The 22,734-nt window shown below is 38.3% G+C and overlaps 2 protein-coding genes across 10 annotated transcripts in view; one reads left to right on the forward strand and one right to left on the reverse strand.

Moving 5' to 3' along the window:
- Fmnl2 (formin like 2) overlaps nucleotides 1–11,833 on the forward strand; it is a 330,610-nt gene extending 318,777 nt beyond the window's left edge. Inside the window, exons 24-28 of one of the 2 annotated variants that reach the window (XM_017798092.2) lie at nucleotides 430–531; nucleotides 3,241–3,339; nucleotides 4,430–4,553; nucleotides 8,194–8,240; nucleotides 9,864–11,833. In XM_017798092.2, coding sequence (XP_017653581.1) covers nucleotides 430–531; nucleotides 3,241–3,339; nucleotides 4,430–4,553; nucleotides 8,194–8,240; nucleotides 9,864–9,902 — 411 coding nt within the window. In that variant the 3' untranslated portion in view covers nucleotides 9,903–11,833. The remainder of the gene's footprint in view (nucleotides 1–429; nucleotides 532–3,240; nucleotides 3,340–4,429; nucleotides 4,554–8,193; nucleotides 8,241–9,863) is intronic. The other variant, XM_008832871.3, reaches the window with a different exon arrangement.
- Nucleotides 11,834–15,737: 3,904 nt separating this feature from the next.
- The window catches only part of Prpf40a (pre-mRNA processing factor 40 homolog A), a 49,424-nt gene continuing 42,427 nt past the window's right edge, over nucleotides 15,738–22,734 (reverse strand). For all 8 annotated transcript variants that reach the window (XM_029563433.1, XM_008832874.3, XM_029563435.1 and 5 more), the window contains 5 exons: nucleotides 20,537–20,623; nucleotides 20,361–20,457; nucleotides 20,222–20,283; nucleotides 18,909–19,040; nucleotides 15,738–16,803 (listed from right to left, as the gene is read on the reverse strand). In XM_029563433.1, coding sequence (XP_029419293.1) covers nucleotides 16,711–16,803; nucleotides 18,909–19,040; nucleotides 20,222–20,283; nucleotides 20,361–20,457; nucleotides 20,537–20,623 — 471 coding nt within the window. In that variant the 3' untranslated portion in view covers nucleotides 15,738–16,710. The remainder of the gene's footprint in view (nucleotides 16,804–18,908; nucleotides 19,041–20,221; nucleotides 20,284–20,360; nucleotides 20,458–20,536; nucleotides 20,624–22,734) is intronic.

Genomic DNA, 22,734 nt, shown 5'->3' on the forward strand with positions numbered 1-22,734 from the left:
GGAGGTGGGGTGCTGGAAAACTTGGGAAGCAGACCAAGTGATGGCCTCTGGTTTATGGCTATGGTAGCTCACAGAGAGGACAGACTCAGTGTCTCCCTTGTGGGGATATTGCAAGGAGTGTGAAACAAGGGGTTGGGATTTAGAACCAGAAAGGCTTCTAAGATTCTTCTAGACCTTGTTAAAAGGGATTGTGCCGTGACTTTTGGAAACATGTTGGACTAGCTCATTGTGTTTGTGGGGTGGGCAGCAGGAAGTAATAGAGCTGAGCTTCAGTGTCCTGCCATTGCACTTTTCTGATTGCCTTTAGTGAAGTTTTAGAGGGGTGATACAGAGAATCCTGAGGGGAGCTGCTTTGCTTCAGTTTTCTGCCCCACAGTGTTCAGTCCAGATGCTGGAACTGAGATTCAAGAGAAATTTGCTTCTTTCCAGGATGCCTTTGATGATGTGGTGAAGTATTTTGGAGAAAACCCTAAGACAACACCACCCTCTGTGTTCTTCCCCGTCTTTGTTCGGTTTGTGAAAGCCTATAAGGTAAGTAGGAAGAGAGCATCCTTTATGATTCCTTGTCTACTTCCTAGACAGATGCCTTCCTCCAGATGTGCTTGTGCCAAGCTGCTCTGCAGAGGCCTCTCTCATCCCGCTGAGGCTGAGAACTCCTGGGGCCCTTAGGCCTTGATGTTTGTTTCTGCATGGAGCCAAGCCTGGGCCTCAGCAAGAAAGCAAATGTTGTTAGCTGCCTGCTTGGGGCAAGTGAGATGCCCCAATACCACTGTTGCCCTGTAATCAAGATGAAGGGCATAGGAAATCTAGACTTTTCATGGAGTTGTTTAATGGGTCATGGAACCAGGGCCTGTGGCAGTACCACATACTGTAGCTGAGGTTAAGGAGAGCCTTACGTGCTACACACACCTGTCCCAACTGTGAGTCTTTAGACCCGCATTTGCTACTATGGGCTGAAGGATGATGCTATTAAGGACAACTGTACTCAGTTCAAGACCAATAATGGCCTTGCCTTTAAATGGTAGTCACACTGGGACATAATTCATTGAAAAAAAAAACATGTGACCCAAGAAACATGTGTCCAAAGTGTTTCTCCTTTGAGCAAGAATGACAAGGAGAGTGCTGGAAAATTTTAGCTCTTAGGGACCATTGCAGTATCTATTGGGTTTGGTTTCAGAAACTTAGGGATACCTGATTCTAAGGATGTGCAGGCCCCTCATATAATGTGATGCAGTACTTGCATTTAAGCTATATATATCTTCAGGTCTATGTTGAATCATCTCTAGATTAATTTAGGAAATGAACCGTTCCTGAATATTTTTAATCCATGTTTGGCTGAATGAACCTGTGGATGCAGAAGCCACAGATACGGGTTCAAACTGTATTCCCTGGAATTCCCTTTGCATAAAATTGGTTTGTTTGTGGAGAAAAGAGAAGTGTTTATTTTAGGAAAAGGATATGACCAGGTTATATACCCTTCTGAGAAAAATGCCTTGGGAAGTGTGAGGGAAAGCATTTTTGTAAAACCAATAGAGGCTTATGGCTTTGGAGGATCGTCCTTGGGCCTCTTATTCAGAGGTCAAAATATTTAGTAATAATTTAGTAAAATATTTTAGAAGCATGGCCAATGTGGTAGTAACATCGTAAGCTGCTAGGAGAAGGAAAATGTCCTTGCCAGTGAGGATGCACCACACAGCACAAGCACAGGGGCTCTGAGGGAGGTCACTGGCCTCCAGCTGCTGCAGAATATTGCTCTGTGGCCCCTGGGGCTCAGTGGTGCTGATGAGCTGCAGAGATGCCCCAGGAGGCTCCTATGAGGTGTCACTATCACATTTCTTCACATTAAAATGTCTGAACCTTTTTTAAAAAAATCTTTAAGTATTTTATTTATCTTTATTTTATGTGTATGAATGTATTGCCTGCATGTAGGTAAGTGCACCTGTGTTGTGCAGTGCCCGTGGAGGACAGAAGAGGCCATCGAATCCCCTGGAACTGGAGTTATGGACAGTTGTTAGCTGCCATGTGGGTGCTGGGATTCAAACCTGGGTCTTCTGCAAGAACAACCAATGTTCTTAACTGAGCCATCTCTCCAGCCCCACATTAAAATTTCTAAATAGAAGGCCCGGTGTGGCAGCGTACACCTTTGATCCAGCACTCTGGAGGCAGAGGCAAGCTGATCTCCTTTGTGAGTTCAAGGCCAGCCTGGTCTACATAGAGAGTTCCAGGTCAGCTGGGGCTACAAGGAAGCCCTGTCTAAAAAAAAAAAAAAAAAAAAAAAAAATCTAAGTCAGAGATCAGAAGAGGAATATTTTAAAGTTATAAGACAACCTGGGAAGTTCTCAGGTTGACAAATACAGCAGGCACATATATGAAATTGTCAAAGAATATATAAAGATACTTATAAAAAGAAATAGATATCAAAATGCAAACCTTCTTACTGACAAGCTGGAACCTGTGAATTAAACTTAAGCCCTAAGCTCAACAGAAGTCTCTTGGGCAGAGATGACTTCAAAAGAGAGAGTACTCCAAAGGACTGGACCTATCTCCTCGCTACCTCTTTGAAATTTTTTTTGAGACAAAGTCTCATTATGTAGTACAGGCTGGCCCGAACTGGCTAAGTAGACCAGGCCAGCTTTGCACTCACAGAGATCCACCTGCCTCTGACTCCAGATGCTGGGATTAAAGGTGTGCGCCACCATGCCCAGTGCTATTCTTCTTCCAAGTTATCGGACCAGAGACTCTGCCTCATTTGGGAATGAGATTTGTAGGGAGAGTCCAAGATTGCTATTCTTGGGTGGCTCTCAATGGAGCACAAGGCCCAGGGGAATGGAGGCTCCCCGAGGAAAAGGCAGTGGAATCTTAGATACTGCTTTCAGAGCTGTTATTAGGTGGGAAGATTCTGGAAGCAAAACAAACTCACTTGAAAAACACTGAGCAGAGTGGTCAAAGAGGTGAGCCACTTTCACATCTGTGTGGCTAGGACTCGGAAGCTATTTGAGCAGGTTGAGGGTCATCAGGAAAGTTCTTCTAGGTGCAGCTCAGCTGTCAGTCTGAAGACCTGTCATATCCAGATAATGAAAAAGAATCGGGGTGGAATATGGTCATGAAGTACAGACCTTCCCTCCTTTCACCTCAGTTCCCTAATCACTATGGATTTTTCAATAATGGCTTTAAGAAAGCATACCATCATTTCTATTTATATAATCTTTATTATTTTATTTAAAAATTTTATTTCCCCAGCAAGCAGAAGAGGAAAATGAGCTGAGGAAAAAGCAAGAACAAGCTCTCATGGAAAAACTGCTGGAGCAAGAAGCTCTGATGGAGCAGCAGGACCCAAAGGTAAGAAGTGCCTGCTTCTGAGGAGAGCCAGATGAAGCAAGACGAGAGAGGGCAAGGAGTGTTTGTGCAAGAGCCTGACCACTTCCTTCTAGAGCACAGCATATGGAAATTTGTTTTCATTACTTTACTTAGCAAGCCCTAGAATGAGGCTAAGAGTATGTTTGTCAAGCAGTTCCAAGTTCATAGAGATCTAGGATTTCAATCTTTGCTGTATATTCAGAGAAGTCACACAAGACTATCTGATGATCAGGGCTAAGCACCAGGAGAAGCTCCAGGATGGTGCGTGTTGGTGCTGACTTCCCCAATAGAGTTTTTGCTTAAGAGGGTAAGAAGGAAGTATCTCATTGAAGGTAACATAATGTAAAGATCATAAAGGCTGGCAGGCTTTTGCTACAAGGTTGAGAAGTCTGTGATGATTACTAGCTGCCTCTGTGGCCGTTGAACCCAGCCTGTATTGGGCTGGGGAGGGTTCAGTCAGTGATGGGCTTGTTGTACAAGCATGAGGACCTGAGTTTGATCTCCAGAACCTATGTGAAAATGCTGGACATGGTGGAACATGCTTCTAATTCCAGAGCTGGACGTGGAGACAGGTGGATCTCTGGAGTAGCCTAGCTTATGTAGCGAGCAAGCTAAGTCAATGAAAGACTTTTTCTTTAAAAACAAGGTCGATGTTGAACATTTGAGGTTATCCTTGTTTTTTTGGTCTTTTTGAGACAAAAAGACCTGTAGTCTCAGCTGGCCTGGAGCTCACTATGTAGACCAGGCTGGCCTTGAACTCACACAGAGATCCGCCTGCCTGTGCCTCCAAGTGCTGAGATTAAAGGTGTGCGCCACCACGCCCGGCTTGAGGTTATCCTTTTGCCTACACACAAATATACTATCTTTCACATTGCTGCCTGGCTGGGTTTTGTGTGTTCATAGATGAAAGGTTCAGTTGTACTCCAAGAAGCTTCCTGAGTTTTTTGGCATGTAAGCAGAATGTTAGGATGGTATAGTTTTGGCTTGAGGCTGTTAATGTAAAGCTCAAGAACACTCTTTAAATGCCACATGGGTGCTGGCCTGACTAATCTTCACCCTTCTTTCTTCTCAGTCTCCTTCCCATAAATCAAAGAGGCAACAGCAAGAGTTAATTGCAGAGTTAAGAAGGCGACAAGTTAAAGATAACAGACATGTATATGAGGGAAAAGATGGTGCCATTGAAGATATTATCACAGGTAAAGGGTATTTCCTCCTTGTGACCTGTAGGGATCCCACTGCCTCACCTAGGTGGGGCCACATGCAGACTTTACAGCTTCTTTTGATGAGCATTGGCAAGGTGTTAGTTGACTTTATTCAGATCTAGAATTATGCAAGATTGCAAACTAGTTTGAAGTGTTTTCTTTGGTGTTGCTTCTTGCCCCAACACTGAAAAATGTTGATTCCTCAATACCAGTGGAGCCCTGTAGTGAATTTCAGCAGAGCTCTTTCCCTAATTGTTTTCCATTGATTTTGATTTATCATCATGTTCCATTTTCCTCCTGTGGCCACTCCTACCTACTTGTCCAAATAATATGTATACTGCAGGAGAATCCGTTCAGCTCTGTACTAACAGTCAATGCAGGCTTCTTTGGCATGCTCTTTTAAAACCTGTTTGTTTATTCAGTGTAACAAAGTCAACAAGAAATCAGGAGCAAGTACTTTGATTTGGATGAATTTATAGGATTCTAGCTCATAATTGGGGACTGATTGTCCTACAAGCTAGGAATTGTGTCTAATCCAGTTTGTTTCTGTTCTGATTAAATTCTAGCTTAATGTTTCAGCTTAAACCCAGTCTCCATGGTTTCATACTGCTTCTTACTGATCAAGATGGTAACTAAGGCCACTGTTCTTTATAGCAGTGGTAGCGAGTGACTTTTCTTCGGTGTCTCTTGCACATGAATGTTGCTTATCAACTTCTAAGACACTTAAAGCATTTACTTTTATGGCAAAGTTTAAAATGTGCTAAATTATAGACAGTCATATGATGTGTTTCCAGGTGTTTCTTACCCATCTCAATAATGACCAGTTGTGGCCAGTCTGTTACATTATGTGCTAGTCCCTCTCCTTTCCTCCCCAGTATGAAATACCTGGAATCAGGCATTTCCATGACTATAATTTTATTTAGAAATATTTAAGAAGGTATCTTTTAAAGTTAAATAATTCTTAAAAAATCAAAGCCAAAATACAATCAAAGTGCTATTATCACACTCAAAACTTAAACAATTCCTTAATATTAAATATATAGTCATTATTCATATTTCCCAAATTTTCATAGTTTTAAGATATAATTCCTGGAATTTTCTTAAGCATTGTACATATGGATTCCAAGCTGTGAAAACTATAAAACATTTTCACCATCTCAAACCCAGGGAAATTAAAAAGATGTGATTTGATTTTAAAGTCAATAATGAATTCATTGCCTATATTAAAGCCCCACAGATGAGTGAATCTACGTGACTGATGACAGTGGTGCTGTTCTCTGGGCGTGTGTGTGCCTACTGGTGTCTGGATACACCATGCAGTGGCTTGCACGGCCACCAGACCAAGCTCCCCTTCTCTAGCATTTTGTTTTTTCATCCTCTGCGCTGGGGGAGCTCTACTCTGAACAAGATCAAGAGTAGATGTCCTTCTTAGGTAGACACCTCAGTGCCACAGCAGGATTAACTTGTGACCAGGGAAGCATTCAATTCTGTGTATTGAACTTGAAGTCACAGACCTGTAATCCCAGTACTTAGGAGGTAGAAGGACTATCAGGAATTCAAGGTCTTCTTTGACTACAGTGAATTTGAGGCCAGTATGAAATACGTAAGATCCTGCCTCAAAAACGAAAAAAGGGCATTCCTGAGTATGCCCTCCATGTCCATGACACCTTGCTTATAAATGAATAGCATGCATATTTGTTTGCCTGTTTGCCTTTGTCTCATAGAGCAGTTTCTACTTTCCTTGGAATATTTCCCACTTCGTGTCCCTACCCTTAAGTCCTAGAAAACTATTTTATACTTTTATGAACTAACTGGAATAATATTGGCTTCTTTCTCACCCCTCCCTTTATCCCCAGCAGTGATTAACAAAACACTGTGTACTAATGCAGTAGATCCTGGCTTTTTACTCTCTTGTGTTTGTGTTGTCTGGCTGTCATATGCAGTGCTGAAGACTGTGCCCTTTACTGCTCGCACCGCCAAGCGTGGGTCTCGGTTTTTCTGCGAACCTGTTCTCACTGAGGAATACCATTACTAAACTATTGTTCTTTGTCACCTGATGCTATTAAAAGGTTGCTACAGGTTTTTTGACTTCTTATGTATACCTTCTTTGTCTGTTAGGGCCAACCACCGTGGTAGCATAGAATGCCATCTTCATCATTACATTTTGTATTGTCTCCATGCTGCATGGTTCTGCATTTCAGTCGTTACTGCCCATTCACTGCTACTTCCACTGTATGTGTGTGTCCACGTTGCTGTGATGAGCTGGATGTGGGTGACAGTTAATAGAATTGCTTGCTGAAATTTTTAGAAAAATAAACAGAAAAAGATTTGGTAGGGCAGTATCCTTAAATACAAAATTACAGCAAGCAACAACTATGAAACCTAACGTTGTTGAGCACTTACTGTGCTCTAATAGACTTAGAGATATGAAGTATCTCCCATCCCCCCATTTTATACTGGGTTTATGTGTTGATGATCCCTTGGACCCATACGTTAGAAAGAACCAACTCTTTCAAGATGTCCTCTGAGTTCTACATGCATGCCATGGCACATACACCCCCCACAAAATAAAAGTGTAATAATCATATATACATACATAATAAAAAGGGCTCTAAAGCTGCATTTTCAGGACTTGTACTATGTGCAGCTGCAACATGTGCCTTTCTCATGTGTCTTACATAGCTCAGGGTGCAGTGGAATATATGCGTTTAACACTGGGAGCCCTTTCAACCTTGAATCCTAAATATATGCTGCATTGGCAATTCAAGGCCTCACAACACTCCACCCTGGGCAGGTCACCTCTATTCACTGTCATACCTAAATTCAGCTATCAGCAATTCCATGTCAGAACAAAGCTGCAAGGCAGGAAGTGCAACAGCCTAAGAGCTCCCACCCTGCCTTCATCTTTCCCATGCCCCTCACTTGTAACTCTGTTCCATGTCAAACCAGAGTATTTTTTATGATGTCACAGATGAACCCACTTCTTTGACAGTGGCACCAAAAATACAAATAGAACACAGCATTGGAAAATGTCATTTTTCTTAGAATTAAAAAAAAAAAAAGGTGTGTCAGATTTATCCAACTAATTTCCTGGACTTAGTCTTATGTTTAAAAAGGAGGAAACATCTGTCCATGACTAGTTACTTAGACTAGCTAAGGAAAGAACATACTCCAGTTGCCCGCAACCATTGCCCTACTCCTGTGCTGAGATTGACATGGAACTACGTATGTTTATTTTATGGCAATAACTATTCTGTATTTGTTAAGTGTGTTCATCTGTCTTTGAAGATATCAAAATACGTAGTTTGTCATTCATTGCCTGCTCTGCAGTGTACTTACCCACCAGTGCTCATTAACAGGCTGAAAACTCATCTGCTCGGCTATTTGCTGTCAGTTTTGTTGCTAGACTATCTTTCTGGAGCCAATCTTCAAAGCAGCTTGGAATTGGGTGATTAGGGCTGGGTGGGAAGATACACTCATCCTTCCCTTGTATCTAACACTACCTGTAGTAATGCCTGTGCCCCCTCTTTGGCTAACATGCCCAGCAATATTAAGCACTAAGTTGAGTTACTTTCCATTTTCATCCCATTTTTACTTAACCATCATTTTGTGTTTTTGTTTTTTTTCTGTTTAGCCTTAAAGAAGAATAATATCACTAAATTTCCAAATGTTCACTCGAGGGTAAGGATTTCTTCTAGCACACCGGTGGTGGAGGATACACAGAGCTGGCAAGCATCACTTTTTACTTAGCTTCCTCCTCTTTCTGTATGCAGCTCAATGGTTTTAATTTATGGCTAAGGGTAACACTGGTGGGACTCTGACCAGAGAGAAGTCTTTGTGCCTCACATTGTACTGATGTGAAGCTGAGGCTCGCTGTTGGACTTTCTCAGCTGGCTTTCACATTCATGTGTGATGGCTTGGGCAGATACTCGATTGTACTTGCATCTCTCATCCTCTGTTAACTCCAGTTATATCTGAGGTTGAGTGGGTACTGGCCAAGGAAGATGATCTACAGCTTTGGAAAGATTAGGAATTTTAAAACTTATTGCTCAGAGGAGAGGACTCAAGAACTGCAGGGCCTTTGTCAAAAGCAGAATTCTGATTTTACTAGTTTGGGCTAGGAAGCAGGGCCTTGAGACGACTAGAATATATAATCATTTTCTGCTTGAATTTTAGAAGGAATAGGGCAGGACCACCAATTGCAGGGATTTAAGAGCCAGGAAAGTAACACACCTGGTGGTGACTATGTGGAATGTGAAGATGTGTCTCAGCCCCCCTCAGCTCTAACTTGATTTTGCCATGTAGGAATGTCGACTATGCATTGATTTTTATGTAAATTTGAATTAAATATTAGATAACTGTATTTTAAAATGTGGGGTTGCAGTAGGAAAACATTCTGTAGGCCAAGTGTGATTCATTGCTTCATTTCCAATTACTGAGAGTGAAGGGATAAAAAGATTAAATTGGGTCTCTTTGCATTTCTTTGTAAAAGTAGAATGTTTCCTAGCAGAAGTCTATAATACTAATAGAAACTAGAAAATGCTAATAGAAATGAAGTATATGCTGGTGAAAACAAAGGGAAAAATTAGGAGCCTGCCTTTTTGTTTCCTCACCATATCTTTATTACTCCCAAAGCCTACATACTAGCTTCCATAAATTCCTGTTGCCTTACCACAGCCCACTACAGCAGTGCCTCCTTGAACCAGAGTGCACTGACTGGATTCATCCAAGGCTTTTATTTTAAAGGTCAAGCATTCTGCTTGGCATAAGCAGTAGAGACTAGAAAATGAAGAGACCCAGACCCATCTCCCCTCAGATTAAGCACAAAAATATTAGGTGGCAGCAAAGACTGGGAGCAGAGTACCATTTTTAGATTAAATGGATGTTGTTTCGGTTACCTTATTAGAAACAAAACGTCTTCCTTGCAGTTCCTCTTCTTGCTAAAGGCAAGGCAGTCTGCTTTATTTTTTACAGTTAAAGTTCATTGTAATAATTGATATATAAGCCTCCCCAAAGACCAAGCAGTTGCTTCCAAATGAACTTTTCAAAATACTTCTTGATAGTGCTAGAAATAATCTTGTATATATTTTTCTCTAAGTCTCAGAATCCTACCAGTATTACATCTTATTTTGATTATAAACATTGAAGGCAAATGTACATGTCTTTGGTTCAATGCTCAATGGGTTTGAAGGGCCCATTGATTCTTCTACACAAGCTGCTTTGACTGGCTGCCAACTGGCCTTTGTCTTGCTTAGACACATATCCAAAGTTGCTTTTCTTTCATTGGCATTCTCCTCTTTACAGATCTTAGAAACCAACCATATAGACGAGCCGATGCGGTGAGGAGAAGTGTCAGGCGGCGCTTTGATGATCAGAACTTGCGCTGTGTTAATGGTGCCGAAATAACTATGTGACCCTGAGAACGGCCTGCATGAGGAAAGGGCATGCATGAATGAAACTGCCATCGTGAACTTTGATGTGCTACCATTTATTTAGCTGCAGCCTAGAATAGAGATAAGATACTCTTAAGGGCTCAGATTTAGTAAACACATAGGAATTTTAAGATGGGTTCTCCTTTTAACCCTTGTTAACAAGTGCCTAAAAATGGAAGTATCTGCTCAGATTAATCAAAGCAATATGATTTGGTTAAGTATCTTTTACATCAGTATGTTACTCAATTTTTTAACCAAATGTAAATTTCATATTAAATTCATTATTTGCCATTATGGCCCACCCTGGTTTCTGATAAGTTGTAAATAACATGGATGCATCTGCTATGGACTTTCTGAGATGTCCTCTAAGGAATTGTTCCAGCCATATTCATCAGCTTTGTTATTTTTAAGGTCTTGCAACACAGAAGTAGGAAACAGTCACATGATAAAAGTTCAGCCCCAGCAAAGTGTGAATAGAATGCAACTGCAGTGGCACAAGTCACTCAAGTCCATCTTGTTTCAAGTTCTGCTTCTGTGCAAGGGTGCCATGCTGAGACATTCACTTGTAGGATTGCAAGATGGCATAAAATGTTGAGTAAGACTTATTTATAGTACTGTGTTAAGCTAGAGGCAGCTTTTGTAATAATGCAAATATATTTATTAACTAGCACTAAAATTAACATCTCAGTATTATGATTTCTGAGGGCCATTATGGGTCAATCCTGAGACTAGAAATTGGTGCCTTGTTAGTCAGGGAGACTATCCCCACAAGCTCTATCAGTAAGCATTCAAGATTACAGATTAGCAGAGCAATGTTAGGAAGCTGGCCTTACTCTCTTCTGACAATCAAAGGTGTTTTTTTTTTTTTTTTCCTTTTTGTAAACTGGAGTATACTGATACAGTTGACATCAAGTTATTAGGCTGAATTGTTAATGTGTTTCTTGCTTATGACACTGCAGTTAAAATGTAGGAAAATATTAACAATGAGATGGAGTTTAAATTATATGTAATGGGGCTAATGGTTAACTAAGCAGTTATTTTTTCCTTCCTCACTGGCAAGGCATTTTGATCCATTCCAAAGTCAAAAACTGGACTGAAGCTAAATTTGTACTTTTCATAATATATTCTGCTTCTGGCTTACCTTCTTGGTACATTGGTATATTAATTGTAAAACTTGTTGTATAGTATTTAACCACTGAATTTCTTAATTTTGTGTTCATGTGAACCCCTTGGTGAAGGTTCCTTTTTCATGAATGTGTAGTTATATGATCTTTTTAAATGTACAGATATTTTGCTATAAAATTGGTGCAGTTTTTTATGGTTTTTACACTTCTCTTTAATTCCTACCTAAGTCTCTGGGTAATACTGTAAATATTGTTTAAAATGCATCAGCCTAGGCTAAACAACCTGAATGTTACTTTAACTTATAGTTTTTAAACATGTATTTAACTACAAAGACAGTTTAGGAAGCAGTTATCACGGTTCACTTTAGTGTACCTATTTACAGGTTACTATTAAACTGCCACCTGCTGGTACATTTCCATAAATGTTTTAAAAAAAACATGCCAAGATTTTTGTTTGTCGAGTCAAAATTCATTTTGATGAAAATAGCAATTTGGCCAAGTATTTAGACCTTAACAGAAAAAGCAGCTGTTTTCAAAAGGTCAAAGCTGTTGTGTATTTAAGAAATTGCCTATTTATTAGTGTATAAACAGACAATAATGTTGGCGTATTCTTATTAACAGCCTTCTTAGCAATATTAGAAATGTTTTATAAAAGCAATTCATGTTACTTCCCTGGTCTTTTCATGCCATACAAGCAAATAAACTATTTACACTACTATTCTGTATTATGTTCATAATCCCTCCATTGTTTTAGTTTTATGTACTTTAAATGATCTCTAGAAACCTATTATGGTGTGCTATTTGAGCTTAAGAATCCACAGTTGGTATATTTTATTTTTCATTATATGATTTTAAAAATTTATTATTGGTAAATTGTGTAGTTCAAGCTGGCCTAGAACACAAGATCCTCCTGCCTCAGTTTTCCATAAGCTGGAGTCACAGGTATGCACCTAGCTCACTGGCAAAACATTTGAAAGGTCTTTTTTCTACAGATTTAGACTATTTTCAAACATGAACTGCACCATTATGTTCAAATGATGATTTAGTTAGATTCAGGGCTGTTATCCTTTTCACTATTGGGGATCCCAACATAAGCTGTGCTAGGGAAATATCTATCATTAAGAACTACCTTGCATTCATCCATTTTTCATGCTCAAAATACTGAAGTTCAGTGCAATGCCTTCCTGTCTTCTGCTGGAAGCAGAACTCAATATCCAATCTGTTTTACTGTTCAATGTGTTGGGTTGTTTTGTTTGTTTCCTGTTACATCCTGTGTGGGGGTGGGGGGATGGTGTTAGGCATGCCATGGTCTGTGTGGGGAGGTCAGGACAAGTTTCAGGAGTCAGTTCACTGTCGACTGTGTGGGCTCCAGGAATCGAAACCAGAACTTCAGGCTTGGTGGCATACACTAGAGGCAGCTTGCCAGGCTAGGACTTTACAATGGCAGATTTTTATACTATTACTCTATTCAGTATTTGATGAAAATAATCTCATTAGTTCTTGTCTTGATTAGAAATACCCATGTTTTTATATCAGCACAGTTCATACTAAAGGATTAACTTTCCATCTTTTTTAACGTTGTCAGCCATCTATTCTCATGAAAAGCTCTGAACAAAGAACAAGAATGACGGACGGTGGTATTATGTATTTTGGAGGTGAACTGTAATTACAAGGAAAGCAGGTGTCCTGATACCAAGAAAGCAGGCTGTGGGCACTTCAACAACTTGTCACAAAGAACTGTGGGTGAGGGATGGGAGGCTTAAGGAAAAACGGTGACACAAATCCAACTTATTTAATAAAATATGCCATTTTTCTATTTACAAAAGATCTAACTTTATATAGCTATGAGGTTCTTTACATCAGGAAAATATATAAACAGAAGTAAAAATCTGGTGATTACAAACATATAAAATAGAATCCTTATTACTCACCTTTCTGAGTAAGTCCTCTGTTCAGTTGTAGAGGAAGGCAAGAAGACTAACAACTACACCAAATGTTTGTAAGCAGGGCCCCAAACCATCAAAACAGCTTATCAGTAACATTTAGATAAATCTAAGAATAATCACAGAACAGTATCAAGAAATGGCTTAGCTTGAATGTGATCCGATCTGCAGTTTGGACAGGTGAGCAGGGGATAGGGACTAGCCTGTTTCTCTGAATGTAAACTTTTAATTGCTATAGGGTAATTACTCCCTAAGATAAATTACATTAAGATGTCCTTGAATTACTGAGGAACTTAGAAGACAACTAATATGGAGGGCTTCACTTTGAAGTTAACAACAATGGTGTAGCTACCATGTTACCATGACTCATCAAGACTCTCTGTACTCGAAAATGGCCTGAAATGTTTTAATCTTAGAAATTTTATGTTCTTATTAAGCTTTTGGGCACTTCTTATAACTTACTAAGTTACAGTCAGATGATTATTGTTAGGTGTATTATGACTGTGGCTTCAGTTCTAAGCTGAATGGTTTATTGCAATGACATCAGTTTAAGCCCTTTAAATGATGATGGGTACTACTGTGTGAGATGAGTACATGCTTCAGCTGATATTTTACATTCATTCCTTAAGTGCCCACTCTGCCAGCACTGTCCTAATTAACAGGGCTATATACATAGTAGTGAATGAAGCACAGAAATTCCAGCTAAGGAATTTACCACTGACACCAGAACCAGTAGAAAACTTAAACCCAAAGAATGACAATGAGAATTATTAGACTCTGGCATACGTCATAAGCATAGTGGGAGAACATACGCCTCTCAACATAGTTCCGTGAAAATCACAGCATCATTTTTGCTTTTCCTTTATGTAAAAAGAGTACAGTTTAGCCTAGAGAAGAAAGCTGGGTTCAACTAAAACCTGTCTGGTACTGAGAGATTCACCAAGGGAAAATACATTTGTACTATTTAAAAAAAATGGAGTTACTCCTCTGGATCCAAGAAAGTGATTGGCTAACCAGCACTTAACTGTTAGTGTTAGCACTGGAGTAAAACAAGGAGCAGTTAGCAAATGTTTCCTAAAGCATATTAAATGAAAACTACTTTGTAGAAAACTGCATATAGATTTTCCAATTACTATTCACTCTGAATGGATTGCCTTACTCTATGAACATCCTTCATTTCACATGTTCAAAAAAATGTAATGGTCCCGTCACATTATTTAAATTCACATGGGAAGACTTCAAATAATCCTCATGCTTAACTGGCTACACTCACTTCTAAATTCAGTTTTCCCCAACATGGAAGTTAGAGGAGAAAATAAGAACATTAGATATCTGAGGTCCTGATTTTGACTGATACTAGTATAAATAGCAAACTTAGCTATTATTGCTACTGAAGGAACATTTTGAGTCTGAGTTTTTACTAAAATATATAAATTTCTCTTGAAAACAAAATGCTTTCCTGTTTGTCATTTGTTTGCTTGTTTTAAAACAAAATTCCTAAAGTCAAAATTCAATACACTGATATAAAACCTCTAAACCAATAGGTTCTCTTAACATTGATCTGTTTAAAGTAACATTTACAAGAACTGGCTTAAAAATTTGTTTAAGTCAAGATAATCATTTATATTTACTGCTATATCTTTGATTTGCATAGGTTAGCTACAAGGCTACTCTATAATGCCTTATAGGGATCTGAAGATGTGAGAAGAAATACAGAAATCTATTTTGAGGACATGCTAAAACATCATCAGCTTTTTATTTAAATATATCAAAACTTTAAAGTTGTACTTTAAAAATCATCATTCATGGAACTGAAGCATATTTTACAGATTCTAAATTCTCTTGTGAAACATCACTAGTATATCTCCCATATGCATGATTTAAAGACCTTTATCTCTGACTTCCGTGTCAGGTGCTTGACCTGATTAGCAATCTTAACTATCATTAAATTGGGACCTCTGAAAATTAGTTCACGGCAATTTTGTTGCCAGAGTTGTTACACATTTTGAGTAACATACAATAGGGGACTAATTGCAAGCAAGCAATCTGATTACTTCACATTTTCTCAAAAATAATCTTTTTTACAAAATCATGTCATATTTCATAACAGAAAATGACACTGCAGTGAAAGGTTTAGAAACAAAATATCCCCTTTGATGCACTTTTAAATAGTGGTCACTAAATTTAATTAAAGAGACTGGGAAGGATGAGAAACAGTTGTAGTGACCTGTCTCACTTTTAAATTCTATTTAAAAGGGCAAGGAACAATTTTGTTGTTCTGAATCTGAACTTGAAACAGACAATGTCAACATGTCTAAATTAAAAGCACAAATATAATGCCTAAGATGATACCAAAAACTAAGTGCTAAAAAAACAAAAAAAACAAAAAAAACCCTCCTGCACTGAAGGAAAATAGTACAAATCACATTACTAACCTTCAAGTTAGCATATAACGAGTATTCTATCTTTAAGCCATTGCCTCTAAAATATTACATAGGAAAGTTATAGGTGAAAAACAAATCTAAGGACCTCAAATGGCACTGATTTATGATGCTCATAAATATTGAAAAAGGAAAGTAATGTAGCTACTGTAAAGCAAAATTTCAGGGATTTATTATCTTGAAAATGATAATACGACTTCTTTAGAGCTAAGCAGTGTTAAGTAGAAATAAATACTAGTACACACTAGAAGAGAAGGTTTAATAATTGATAAAAATGTACAAAAATATTCAAATCAGAAATGCTTTAGAATGTGTACCATGAAGTCAATACTTCTCAGTGAGTAGGGAAGGCAAAAGACCCCCTCAGTGGAATTTAAAAAAGAAAAAAAAAGCGCAAGAGAAAGACTGGATTTAAAAAAAAAAGATAAGACAGCTGTTTAAAGAAATTGTTTTAAGTTAACATTGATTTTTTTTGACAAGGATATTTCAACTATCACTCAAAGGTTGGTGGCACATTCTTTAGTAGGTCCTTAAGGCAATATATTTAAACTCATTTACAATTTGATTTGATGTTAGCCTTTTAAAAACATCACCTCAAAATAGATGCTCAAAATAATGCCCTCATAAGCCTTTTTAAAATGTCTTCAGATGTTTCATAAAAAATAATGGTGGCTTTATTACAGCAGTGCTTATTAGCACCACTACGGTTAAGGGTCTACCAAGTTTCCATCAAAAACACTTATTTCTTAAGAGCTCACCATAAAAGATCACATTGGCTTTAACCTGTTGGGAAGTGCACAAAAAAGCAGTCTTATTGGTTGCTGGTGCTTTTTTTGTACTACATTATCAAAATTCTTTTCATTATCTTCAAAATCCAACTTCTATAAAGTAAATCAAATCACCTCATGACTTAGAACAAAGTAGAGACATCTGCAGTTATCAGTAAATTGCCACCTTTAATCCATCCTGCAGAGCCCTATGAAAGGGACACAGAAAGACAGTTATGACCGTAGGAAAATATGATTCTTGATACAGAATCAAAAGTTATTTTCAATTTCCTTTGCTTTTATAAAGTCCACAATAACAATACTTAAATGCACTTTTTTTTCCTGTGATACAGTTAAAACCCAGTGTTATGTAAATCGAACTTAAAATAGTCCCTGGTCTGAATTAGACTTTAAATCATACTATAAACATATATTTGGTATAATTTATTGATCATCATCCAGTTGTTCCAAAAGGGTTCTTCTGCGCTTTTCTAATTCCCCTTCACTCAGTTCACTGCCAGAAGTGTCCCAATTACCCTGAAAATGACATTGAAAGTAATTAAAGTTAGTATTGTTGAGAAACAATAAACCCATGCAAAAGATTCCAAAATCAATTTCACAATGCAAAACTGATGTTTTCCCCTAAAACCCCCATATGGGTTAAACATGCCTTGGTTGTGCTTAGAATGGGATTTTTATATGGAGCTACTTTAAGTTTTATATTAATATGTAAATCAGGAAAAAATAGCACATGCTCACGTCTATGGTTTTAAAGAACTGAGCATGAAGTAAGTCTTAATGGAAGCTAGGTGCTTACTCCTAGGCGATATGATCTTTGGTAATTTTATACAGATTTAGGTAGTCCTGTAAAACATTAAGTTTTGGGGCTGGAGAGATGGCTCAGCAATTAAGAGCACTGGTGCTCTTGCAGAGGACCCAAGTTTGGTTCACAGCACCCACATGGTGGCTCACAACTGCCCAAAACTCCAGTTCCAGGGGTTGTGACACCCTCTTCTGACCTCCACAGGTAGTGTACAACACAGTTGCATTTATATACAGGCAGGCAACATGCCCACACACATAAAAATAGAATATTTTTAATAGAAAGTTTTATACTGTAGACATTCTGAATCTTATGCTCAAATAAACACACAAGATTTAGACTGAATAAACAACACATCTATGATAAAACTTTTTTTTTTTTCCTTTGAGGGAGTCTGTTTAACCCACTGCTACAGAAGCAATCACTAAGCTACTAGTAAGTGCAGAGGAACTCAATTCACTCTGCATGGAGGATGTGAATCAGACTTGTTCACTGCTTACAGCTTTTGAAAGAACAAAACACTATATATGCCAACTGAATAAAAATATCCAAAGGTGGGACCAGGGCTGTTCTACACAGATCATTCTTTCCACTGAGGATTCATAGGCAATCAACTCTTGGCAAATACTTAATATTACAAAGATTTGGCAAACTTAAGGTTGATGCTCATGTGGTCTGCCATTCTTAGGTAAACATGAGAAATTAAAGACTAATGTAATTTGATATTAAAATAACGAACTTCCTATTCCTTTGTACCCACATTTCTCCACCCATCGATTTTTAGAGTTACTAGAATGCTACCTTTTAAAATTAAGTCTATGAACAATTATAGACACCTAGAGAAATTACGTATATTTTACATTCCTTAGGAAAAAATTGACAGGACTGGAGAGATGGCTCAGCAGTTAAGAACACTGGTTGTTCTTGCAGAATCCCTCCACCCACATGGCAGCTAACAACTGTGACTCCAGTCCCAGGGGATCCGAAAGCCTCTTCTGACCTCTGCAGGCACTGCACGACACAGGTGCACTTACCTACATGCAGGCAATACATGCATACACATAAAAAATAAAAATAAAAATTTAAAAAATAGAAAAAGTGAAAGAAGCTCTGAGGTACTTCTTAGTATATGTAACACCATATCCTTTCTCAGTTGGCTAAAGTCATAGCTATTTTATATTATCATTTATACTTTGAAATTTTTTGATTTGTTAAAAATTTTTGATTTATTTTTAGGTGTATATGAGTGCTTTGCCTAAATAGAAGTGTACTCATGTCATGCAATGCCCATGGAGGCCAGAAGAGGGCAACGGTTCCCCTGGTGGGTCCTGGGAACCAAGCCTGGGTCCTCTTCAAGAGCTACCAGTGCTCTTAAATGCTGAGCTATCCAGCCCTGATTTTTTATTTTATGTGTATGAGTGTTTTACCACATGTATGTCAAATGCCCCATGTACATGTAATGCCCACAGTACCCAGATAAGAGCATCAGATGCCCCCTTGGAACTGTAGTTACAGCTGTTAGCAGCCCATGTGGGTCCTTAGGAACTGAACCTGGACTCTCTGCAGGAGCAAAGTAATTTTTCTAGCCCCATTATTTGTATTTTTAAACAAATATAAATTTAAGATATTACAAATAAATGGTCATGCATGATCACATACACTAGAAAGCTATTGTGATGAACAGCAAACAGAATTTCCTGTTTTCTTCGAAGTTAGCAGGCCTGGGAAAGCCTATACTTTAAACACCATCATGGTTTTAAGTAGAGCATCCTTTTTTGACTTTTGTATATGCAGGCAAGAAACAATTATAAATACTTACAGAATCCTTTCCAGTCTTTTTCTTAGGTGATTTATGTTTTGATTCTGATCTTTGTCTAGTTCTGTCTTTTTCACTTTCCCGGTCTTTTTCTTTTTTATCCTTTTCTCGTTCAGTATCTGATTCTGGGGAGTCCTATGTAAATAAAAGCTAATGTGAACATTTTGATAAAGATACCATTCTGTTAAAAATAAATTCTTTATATAGGTAGTATTTAAGAGTATTATGTGTTAGTTTGTGTGTGTGTAGAATGTTGAGATGTAATTTAAAATGTTAACCTCAGGATTTGACAGAACTTCAAGTTTCATGGGTCAGAGGTGGAACAAGTAGTGTTTCTGATAGGGAGGATGACATTCTGATATTTAAAACACCAATAAAAGAGCCTCACTACCATTTTAGATAAGTTACATCTATTGTGTAGTTACAGACAGATATTACTTATGTTTTAGTCATGCTGGGATTGAATACAGGGCCCAATGCTTACTTAAGTATACACTACATTGAAGTGTACTGTGCTCACATTTTCCATTAACAAATATATTAGTTTATTGGATCTGTGTAAGGATGCTGCTCACATAATCCCATTAAAGGCTGACAGATGCAGAATACAACTTTTTTCCTCAAAATTATTACTGAGAAAAGTTATTTAAAATACTTTAGTGTGCTGGAGAGATTGCTCATTGATTAAGAGCACTGGCTGCTCTGGCAGAAGACCTAGGTTTAGTTTCCAGGCTGGAGTTATGGCAGCCATAACTCCAGCTGTGGCCATACATGCACTTACATACATGCTGGTAAAATTCTCATACATGCTGGTAAAATTCTCATATGCATAAAAAATGAAAATCAATTTTTAAAAGTTCAAAAAAAAGATTTTTAGTACTTGAAATAAGTGGTTCTAGGTTATATACACTCAAATTTAAGTCAGGAGCACGAAAATAAACTCCAGTTCACCATGTCTTTGGTGAGATTCCAGCACTAATACTTTCAGAAAGCTCCTAAGCCTAATGCATATCTAACAACAGAAAAGTGGTTGTTCAAATGTGTTCATTTGTGATTTTTATCTGCTCCCAACCCCTTCCTCTTAAAAGACTTGATTTTAACGACCAGGGTTGAGAATTCCAACACTAGTATATGTATCTGTCTGAAGCTCCCCAAATGATTTTAATGAAAATTACAGGGAAGCACAGCTGTACATTCTCTATTTAGGTGCCCACCCAAATGACTATACAGAAATAAATTATGAGAAGGTTCTATGATCACTGAGAAATCTATGGTTAAAAGCCTTGGCGAAGTGTAAAACTTAGAAACTCTCTTACAGATTTATGTCTCCTCTTCTTGCTTTTCTTCTTATGCTTTTTTGATTTCTTATAACTTCTCTCTGAGCATAGAAAGAAAAGTGTCAGAATACAAGGAAATCAAAGTGTTGCTGTGTAATCAAGTAACAGAAATGCTCACCAGACTCAGCACTAGAAGAATGTTCTGAAGCTGAACGGGACTCTGATCGTTGCCTTTTTTTCTTTGAATGGCTGTCATCATCATCTGAATCTGATCCCTAAACAACATACATAAGTTCATTTATAAGGATTCTACCAATGTTTTAGTATACTGTGCCAGCCAATAAATCTTCTTACCGATCGAGACCGGGAACGTTTCCTATGGTGTTTTTTAGACTTTTTAGAATGCTTCTTGTTCTTTGAATGATGATGTTGACATTCATGCTAGAGAGGAAAAAGAAAATTTCAAGAATTATATTTGCTTTACATAGCCAATCTTAAAGAAACTGTTAAAAATTAAACCCATGAGTTCTTAATTAAAATACTATCTTGTTTACGACAGAATCCCTAGTGATAATGCAAATAATCATTATTTAAATGTTCATCTGTTCTCATTTATACTACACCTACTCATTTAGATATCTAAATAAAATCTTATAAAGTTTATAAAATAAAGTACTTACTATCTGTCAAAATGAGAAAGGCCTAACAGTCTACAGCTGCTTTTGATACCAATGAAATATAATACATTTAGTTTTCCTCACTATCTGATTTTCCTCACTATCTGGCTGGCTTTGGTTGGCAAACTAGGCCCTACACAGAGATAAAAAAAAAAAAAACTTCAAAATCATCCTTAAACTGAGATTTGCAAAACATACTCCTCTTTCTTACATTTCTTTCTTATTCAAATGGGGCATCCTTACTTTCTGTAAAACAATTTATCAGGGAGACCAGCAAGATGGCTCAGTGAGTCAAGGTCCATGCTAATAAACCTTATGACCTGACTTCTATCCCCAGGATCCACATGGTGGTGGGTGACTGTCTTCCACAAGCTATCTTCCGATCTCAGAGAATTAACCAGACTAGTTGAAGAGGGGAAGTACTACAGTAAAGATCCCTTCTCCTATTGTTTATACCCATCTGAAAATTCACTCCATTGGTTACATAGAGATGGAAAATCTGGGTCAAAGGGGACTGTTATAATTTACCAAAACTGACAATCTGAAAGCTCTAGCCTTTATGTTATCTAGCTCCATTTAAGACCATAGTACATAATCTCTAGCTCAAACCATGAAGAACAAGTGGCTGGAGATTATCTGGGGTGGGGGCCTGCATGTGAGTGTGAGGATGTGCATACCTATATCAAGGCCAGGCAAAGACATCTTTTGTCTTCTATTGGTCTTTATTCCCTTGATACAGGGTCTCTCACTGAATCAGAAGTTCACTGTTTTGGCTAGGTTGGCTGGTGAGCTCCCAGGATATGCCTGTGTCTATCCCTCCAGTGCTAGAGTTACATGCACATGCAGTCAAGTTTGGCTAAAAGATTTTTATGTGGGTGCTGTAGATTCAAACTCAAGTTCTCATGCTTTCATAGCAAGAACTCTTAACCCAGTAAACTATCTCCTCAGCCCCTAGAGATTGTTGAATTAGTAAAACTATCACACATCACTTCAAAATTCAAAATACAAATGCTTGGGAATCTGGTTATTTACTCATTTACCAATATCCTAATATAGGATTTCTGTGGGTTGGCCCCGAGACTTTACATTCCTATGAAGCTCATAGGTACTAAAGAGTTAAAGGCTAAAAAAGACCAGGCAGAGGCAGCAGGGAAATAATGTTAAGTTCATGGTAACAGAGAAAACCTGTTACACTGATACTAATAAATCCCAAAGAAAGAGTGAATAATAATATGACCCCTGTGCCCAACTACCATGCCAGCACTACAATAAATATGTTCTATCTTTTGGCTTTTTATAAAATATTAGCTGTGCAGAACTGACTCCATAGAGAGGTTTTTTTTTGGTCTTTTTGAGACAGGGTCTCCCTCTTGGAGCCCCAGCTGTCCTGGAACTATGTAGACCAGGCTGGCCTTGAACTCAACGCACAGAGATACGCCTGCCTCTGCCTCCCAAGTGCTGGATTAAAGGTGTGCGCCACCATGCCTGGCCCGAGAGTATTTTTTTAAATGTAAGGGGTGCATGTGCATTCACATGAGTGTGGATACAAGTGTGTATGTATGAATGTGGAGGCCAACAGATGACATTAACTGCTCTCTGCCTTATACTAAGGTAGGGTCTCTCACCTGAACTCAGAGCTGGTAGATTCCATTACTATAGCTAGCCATACTATACTGTTCAGGGGATCCTGTCTCCAAGACCTCCTAAGAGTAGGAATTAAAGCAGGCTACCACATCCTTCCTGCATTTACGTAGTATTGGGGATCCGAGAGCTCCAGTCTCACGCTTGCAGAGCAAGGGAATTTACCTACTGAACCATCTCTCTAGCTGTCCATCATGAGGTTTTTAAAATCATTGATCTTAGAGTTAAATAGCA

This window comes from Nannospalax galili, unplaced genomic scaffold (genome assembly GCF_000622305.1).
Source record: "Nannospalax galili isolate Female #2095 unplaced genomic scaffold, S.galili_v1.0 scaffold376, whole genome shotgun sequence".
NCBI lineage: Eukaryota > Metazoa > Chordata > Mammalia > Rodentia > Spalacidae > Nannospalax > Nannospalax galili.